Below are 7,837 nucleotides of genomic sequence, written 5' to 3'. Positions count from 1 at the left end.
AATTAGCCAGGCATGGTGGCGCATGCCTGTAGTCCCAGCTACTCGGGAGGCTGAGGCAGAAGGATTGCTTGAGTCCAGGAGTCTGAGGTTGCTGTGAGCTAGGCTGACGCCACGGCACTCTAGCCCAGGCAACACAGTGAGACTGTCTCAAAAAAAAAAAAAAAGTTTGTTGACTTTGTCACTTTTGTTTAGTGAACTCTGTTTTGTTGCTTTTTCTCTATTGTTTTTGGTTTCTATTCCACTAATTTCTGGTCTAACTTTTAATATTTCTTTCCTTCTATGTGCTTTGGTTTAGTTTGCTCTTCTTTTTGTAGTTTTTTAAGCCGGACAATTAGGCGATTGATTTGAGATTTTTCTTCTTTTTTACTAATAAAGTTTTTTTTTCCAAGTTTTAAGTTAACAGCAAAATTGAGTGGAAAGTACAGAGTTATCATGTCATGCACAACCTCTCCCACTATCAACTTCCTACAACATAGTGGTGCATTTGTTACAATCAATGAACCTACACTGACATATCATTATCACTCAAAGTTCATAGTTTACATTAGGGGTCACTCTTGATATTGTACATCCTATGGGTTTTCACAAATGTATAATGACATGTATCCACCATTGTAGTACCATCAGAATAGTTTCACTGCCCTAAAAATCCTCTGTGCTCTGTCTGTTCATCTCTCTTTCCTCCCTAACGTCTGTCAACCCCTAATCTCTTTACTGTTTCCATAGCTTTTCCAGAACATCATATAGTTGGAATCGTATAGTTTATAGCCTTTTCAGATTGCCTTCTTTAACATAGCAATATGCATTTGAGTTTTTCCCACGTCTTTTCATTGCTTGATAGCTCATTTTGGGGTTTTTGTTTGTTTGCTTTTAGGGATGGGGTCTCACTATGTTACCCAGGCTGGACTCAAATTCCTGGACTCAAGTAATCTTCCTGCCTCAGCCTCTCATAGCTGGTACTATAGGTGTGTCCCACTGCACTAGCTTCATTTGTTTTTATTGATGAATAATATTCCATGATCTGGACTTCTTTTTTTAATAAGTATTTATAGCTATAAATTTCTGTCTGAGCACTGCTTTCACTACCTGCCATAGGTTTTCATATGTTGTGTAAAGATACTGTTTGTATAGGAAAGGGAAGATAAATGCTTGCTTGCTTGCATTTATTTACAAGTTTTAAAAATAATAAGTAGGTTCTCTAATGTGCCAGTTCTGAGTTTGCTTTTCAGTTCTAAATTTATCCTCTTCACCTGCTCTGTGATTTTGGGCCCTTTAAATATTTATCCTTTGCCAGCTGGCAGGTATTAAGCTTTGTCAGTAGAGGGCACTGGAAAGATATTGCAGGATGAAAGGGTTTTTGCTTCTTGTTTCTGATGTTTCAGCAGGGCAGGCCTCTGTGGTGCGGGTAACTTCTCCAGTATCTGGTGCCTGCAGTGCACATGGCTTCTTCACTGTCTGGCTATTGCAGTGGATAGTGGCCAGTAGCCAGAAACTTCTGGTACTCCCCACAGGTGGTTTGTAGCAGGGTGCCTCTGGTGAGACACCTCCCCATGAATGGCTTTCACCAGCACTCCAGAAGACGAGTATCTGTGACCTAGTCAGCCACAGGCGCATCCTCTAACGAAGTCTGCACCTCAGCTCTGGTCTGGGCTCTTCCTTGCACATTCTTATCCCAGCCCTGCAGGTAGTGGCTGCTCCTTTTATGTACTAATCATGTATTCTTTTAGAGTTCTCTTTTTATGTCTTTACTAGCCAATCCCTTATTACTCCAGTCCCCTGTTATAGTTAATAAGTCTTTAAATAAAACTTTCCCTGTTCAAAAAGTGTGGTTCCTGTTCAACAAATGGGGTTCTTCTCTCCTGATAGGACCCAGACTGATACACCTGATAATTTCTAAAGATGACAATAAGGTTTGTTTGGTAAGCTGACCTGTCGAAATTAAGGATTTATGTTCAACAACAAAATTAATAGACTTAATGGAAGAGAGGACAATTTAAATGTCTGAAACTGACAAGGGGTTGATATCTATAATATACAAAAAACCGTCAGTAAGAAAAATAGAGCAGCCTCAACAGAAAAATGGGCAATGAATATGGATAAGCAATTTTTTTTCTTTTCTCTTTCTTTTTTTTTTTTTTTAAGAGACAGGGTCTTACTCCATTGCCCAGGCTGGAGTGCAGTGGCATGATCATAGTTCACTGCAGCCTCCACCTCCTGGGCTCAAGCGATCCTCCTGTCTCAGCCTCCTGATTAGCTAGGATTACGGGCATGCGCTACCACACTCATCTAATGGATAAGCAATTTAAAAAGAGGAAACCCAAAAGGCCATCAAGAAATGTTCAAACTCATTAGTAATCAGAGAAAAGCAAATTAAAACAATAAGATATCACACTTGTTGGTTTAGAAAAAGTTTGAAAGCTGGACAATGGTTATATCTCAATTATACCTCAGGTCTATCCCCTTCTCTCCATCACATTTTATATCACTTTAGTCCGAGGTCATCATCATCTTCTGCATTAGTATAATACAAAAATGTAACTGGTCTGTCCACTCCTAATCATTCTTCCCAGGGGAGCAAGAGAAATCTTTTAAGTGTACATCAGATACCACTTCTGTGCTTAGAACCTTTCAAGAACCTCCCATTGTTCTTGGGATAAAATCCACTATCAAGGCATGATATTCTCCCTACCTACCTCCCCAATTTCCCCAGCCACTGACTAAAGAAGTTTCAGTAACTTGAACACGTGAAGCTCTTTCCGGCCTCGTGGCCTTTGCATATGCTATTCCCTCTGCCTAAACCTTCACATGGCTTGCTTCTTTTCATTTTCAACAAAGTCCAGCTACCTTTTCTGAAGCAGATTCTGATAGTCTCTGTCACTGTTACCCTGCTTATTTTATAACACTAACATATTTTGTAATTGCTTTTTTTGTATACCTAGTTTTCATCTCCCCCATTAGAAAATGCACTCCATGAGGAAGGGACCATGTCTGTCTCTTTCACCATTTACCTCAAGCACTTAAAGCAATGCCCAAGACAGAATATACATTAAAACATATGTGAATGAATAAATCTATTTTGTGTTCTTAGGGAAGCCTGGATCAGCGAATTACTTTACAAATGCAAATGTCATGGTATAGTTCAGGCAGACCTATGTTCTACAGAATTAGATAATTTTCTTAAACTTGCCCTTTAAACTGTCCTATAACTGAAAGTTATCATTTATTCCTCAAGAATTGTGTTTTACTGTGAGTATTTTCTCACAGAAATGACAAACTGAATGACAACAAGGGCCATATATAAGCGTGATCTGAGAGATTTACTTCTCAGTGTAGGAGAAACTGTATGAAAGAATCGGACAGAGCTTGGTGCAATACTTCCTGAACTTTTAGTTCCCCACTTGTGTTACTGGTTAAGATTAAATAAGTGAGACTCTGGGAAATATCATGTCAATTATTGTGATTGCTTTGTTTAGGCCACAGAGGCTACACTTGGGGGACTGAACGTATGAATTCTCCCTGAAGGAAATGAATGTTCCCACTGTCAGTCACTTAAGGAAATCCTTGGCTGGATGGGGAGGTAGGGAAGGATTTTTTTGTCTCTGGGTTCATAGTACAGAGTTGGTAAGAAGATTCCGGAGGTTTCCATTGATGAGAATTAAGCCAGTGCTCTGCCACATGTAGGATTTCTGGGTCTAGGCATAGACTTGTGGTCAAGAGTTTGGGCTCCTAGGATTGGTTAATTTTAATGTCCAATTGTAAACTGCTGTCTGTATTGGCCTTTGTAATCCTCAAGCCTTCATTAAAATTTTGTTAAATGTTACACCTTGGTCTTGGCTATGCTCTGGGGAATTAAGGGATGTTCCTGAATCTATGTTTGAGACCCAAGTAGTATGAAGCATTTTGCCTTCTAGGGAAGCTAGTTGAGTCTGTAAGAGTTGTCCCACAAAATTCCACAGCAGCAGCAGTGGTGTTAAGCACAAGAGCTGGCTTTGGGAACAAGCAACCTCTTGGTCAATTTTTCAAACATAATAAAGTATTCCTAAAGAATTTCCAGATATGTTTGGTTAGGGTCAGGATAAGATACCCAGTAGAATGGACTTCCTGTAGTCTGTGGGATTAGGCATTGAAAGGAAGTGCTATCTCTAAGATTAAAGGTGCCAGAGATATCTTGGCTATGGAAATGACAGGCAAAACCAAAACAAAACAAAAATTGAACTAAAATCTTATTTTTAAATTCTGCATTTCTTTAATATTAGTGAAGCTTTTCCATAATTATTGCCCATTTATTTTCCCATTAATTGCCTTTAGAAGTCCTTTATCCAACCTGATTGGTAAAACAACAAAACAATTCCACACATTCATTTAACATTTTGTACCTTACAAACTGTGACTCCAAACTTTCCCCCTCATGTTTAGTGTCCATCTGTGTTTGTTTTACCGTCATCATTTCTTAAATGTAGTTTTATCATTTCCTATTAAATAACTGATTTGTAAGGGCTCTTTTGTGTATTGCCCTTTATTGTTTTGCAAACTTGTTTCCCCAGATTGCCTTAGTGTTTTTTGTTTGTTTTTTTAGTCTGGAATTCTGATGTCCATGTTTTGTTTTGTTTTAAAACCCCAAACCTAAACTACTCTAAGAATAAGGTGATGTCTGAGCTGCCTCCTTAAGACCACTTGAAGCTGTGTGGGTGGCAGGACAAAAGGGTGTGGGGGCCAAGACCCTTGACACCCCACCTCCCGCGCCCCCACGGTTCCCTGAAAAAAACCTCACACGTGGTTAACAGGAAAAAAGGCATACAAATTTATTTAATGTGTACACACGGGAGCCTTCAAAATAAATACCCAAGCCCCAATGGGAATACAGAAACTTATATAACATTTTGAGGTCACAGAAAGAATGTGGGCTCCAAGCACGGCCACAAACAGGTTTTAGTGGCAAGACAGGTTATGGGAAAAAAAGCTTAGCTAGGAAAAGTGGCCTTGTTATGTAGCTGAAGCCTCACGGGTAGCAGCTCTCAGAGATGTCTCTTTTCTGATCTTTAAAGGTGTCAGCTTTTTAATCTTTCCTGGATGGGACAAGGGAAGGCCTGGTTGCATGAAGGGCATAGCAGCATGAGAGCGCAGCGAATCTCAAAAAGAGAAACACAATGATTACGAAAATCTCAGTCCTCCCTCCCGCAAGCCTCGCCACCTCCAGCTACTTGCCCCCTCCTTGCGCCCGATGCCTGGCGCATCTGTCTGACGTCAGGGACGCGCCGCGCAGTATATTCCGGCCGCGCAACATCCTTGGCGGTCTCCCGGCTCGCAGATGTGAACATTCTCGTGGCGCCGGAAGTCCGGGGCACGTGACCGGGTGACAGTGCTTGCTTGGCTGCGAGGCTTGGTTTAGGCTGCAGCACGGGATGGCGGAGGCGCCTCCTGTCTCAGGTAATGTCCCGGCCCGCGCGGCACTAGGCCCCCTTTCAGGGAGCGGAAATTGGGTCAGTGACGAAGTCTTAGGGCTCCGGCCATTCATATCGCGAGAATGGCACATGGCACGGTTGAGGATAGTGGCTCGGAAGGGCCAAGCCACGCGCGTCTTGCGTATGGAGATATGTTACCGGGTGGTGAAGCCCGGCAGCTGGGTTTCAGAGGAGACTGGGCATGTCCTGTCGCCGAGCGAGTCGATATGGATGTCCTGCTCGCCCACAGGGCTCTTCTGGGCAGCAGCGCACTGACCTTCCACAGGCGGGCGTCGGCCGAGTCGCCGCCCGTGAGGGTGGCGGGCTCTGACGTGTAGCGGGTTTGCGCGCTGTTCTTAGGGTGTGTTCATACCTCCTGGGGTGGCGACGTGGGCGCGAGCCGAACACCAATGGCTTAAAACCTCAGCCTGCCACCAACTCTGTGTGATCTGTCAATTAGGAGTAAATACGTTAATTGCTGTGAAGACTCCACCCTGTACTGTACCTGTTCCATAATTGTTAGCTCACTTCCCCACCCGGAGTTGCCTCTGTGTGTAGGGGCAGCCTCATTTGGCTGTTAATAAAACATTCATTTCCGTTCCCTTCAGTGGGTATGTGGACAGCAACCAAAGGGAAACATTTTGCATCACGACTTTAGTGCACACTTACAAAAATACAAATGTAAACCAAAAGTTTCAGGAAGCAATGGTTTCCTTTACTATCTGCAATATACTCTATTTTCTATTTCATTTTTTAAAATGCTTGTCACAACCCACTACATTGATTCGATTTTATGATCCACTCTTTCTGAAAAACAGAACAGCAATTTTCAGCATGGGGTTTGGAAACTCATTGGTCTGAATCTTAAGTTTTGCTACCAACCAGCTGTCGGGCATCAAGACTATATGTGTATTTGTGTACCAAGTGGCAAGTAAAATGTATTTACTGCTGTGGTTCTCAGTTTAAAAAGAAACACACAACACTGGTGTATCCTAGTCCTGATTTGAGTAGTAAGTCATCTTCAGGGGTAGAAAACTTTTTGGGCTGGTGTTTTGTTATTCTGCCCATCTGGTCCTTCACCAGATCCTCTAAACTGCATCCATTGATCTTCCCTTCCACAGGCTCCCTTCTGACCCATTTCTGTACCCTTCAGTGTCTGAAGCAAAATTGCGTGGGGGCTAGTTGTGAGTCGTAGTGTTGGCTTCTGGCGTTGTGGCCCAGGTTGCTGCTTCCACCCTATAATGCATCTACTGAGGCAAAATCCCTAGTCCAAAGACCTCCCCATTCCCTTTCATGTGCCTTAGTTTTTGCTTTAGTTCCTATTTTGTGTTCTTATTTTAGCATCATCTCTAAGTCACTCACACCTCCCATCCCCATCCAAGGTCCTTAAACAGCAGCCCAGTCCAGGGGATATCTTTCTGCCCATGGGCAGACTCACCAAGCCAGGCTTTGTCTCTGGACTTTATAATCTTCTAGTTGGATTCTCCCTGATGCTGTTCCACCCACCTGTTGGATACCTGCTAGGCTGCTGTGTTATCTTGGATCTAGGGTACCACTTACTTGTATTACAGTCATGCCTTGGGGACGAGACTTCCTATTTACTGAGTAACTTGCAGTTACTTAAATAGTGAAAGACTAGAGTGTCTCCAATCTTTGCTGTGATCTGGTTTCCTGATTGGTGTATCCTTTTTCCCTTCCTCGTGTCTCTTAAGGGTTTTTTTCTGAGGGTTTTGTGTACTACCTCATGTCTGGTGGAACATAAACTCCATAGGAATAGGTGCAACCCTGTCTAGACTCTTGGTTGCATCAACTCATTACTGCTCAGTGTGAAACACCCTATTCACTTCCTTTACCAGGCTACTTTAGACATCTTAACTGACCTTATTTCTGCCCCTCCCTTCACCCTTGCTTCTTCAAGCAGGAGGGAACTAGACAATATGTCTTGGTCCAGTCTACCCATTCCCACCTTTTAAGTTATCTTTTATGTTTCCGGAACACCTCTGCCACCTTCTGAATTTGTTTAATCCTCTTGCCGTTTTGTGAGACTCTCCGCCCCATCCCCAGATTTCTGCCTGTGTGAAAGCTTTCAGGACAAATCCTGGACTGAGTGCGAAGTTACCTAATGACCTTTATGATCTCATTCAGTTCTTTACTATATGGTTCTATGGTACCCGCTGCCCACCTCTGTCTGTGTAATGTGGTGTAAAAGCAAGGTCTCTAATGCCACACATCCTGAGTTGGAATCCTGGGTCTACCTTGGAAAACCTCTGTAGCCTTGGACAAATTACTTACTCTATCTGTGCCTCAGTTTTCTTTCTTCTTCTTCTTCTTTTTTTTTTTTGAATGGAGATGGAAGTTTTGGTGTGTTGCCCAGGCTGATCTCGAACTCCTGGCCT

General features: G+C 42.7%; 1 protein-coding gene across 3 annotated transcripts in view; it reads left to right on the top strand.

The window, feature by feature from the left end:
* The first annotated feature begins 5,250 nt into the window (after positions 1 to 5,250).
* NFX1 (nuclear transcription factor, X-box binding 1) overlaps positions 5,251 to 7,837 on the top strand; it is a 77,434-nt gene continuing 74,847 nt past the window's right edge. For all 3 annotated transcript variants that reach the window (XM_012656495.1, XM_012656487.1, XM_012656504.1), the window contains exon 1: positions 5,251 to 5,427. In XM_012656495.1, coding sequence (XP_012511949.1) covers positions 5,403 to 5,427 — 25 coding nt within the window. In that variant the 5' untranslated portion in view covers positions 5,251 to 5,402. The remainder of the gene's footprint in view (positions 5,428 to 7,837) is intronic.

Source organism: Propithecus coquereli, unplaced genomic scaffold (assembly GCF_000956105.1).
Source record: "Propithecus coquereli isolate 6110/MARCELLA unplaced genomic scaffold, Pcoq_1.0 Scaffold114, whole genome shotgun sequence".
Classification (NCBI taxonomy): Eukaryota; Metazoa; Chordata; class Mammalia; order Primates; family Indriidae; genus Propithecus; species Propithecus coquereli.
The sequence above is the reverse complement of the archived record's forward strand: the minus strand, read 5'-3'. Positions and strand labels throughout refer to the sequence as shown.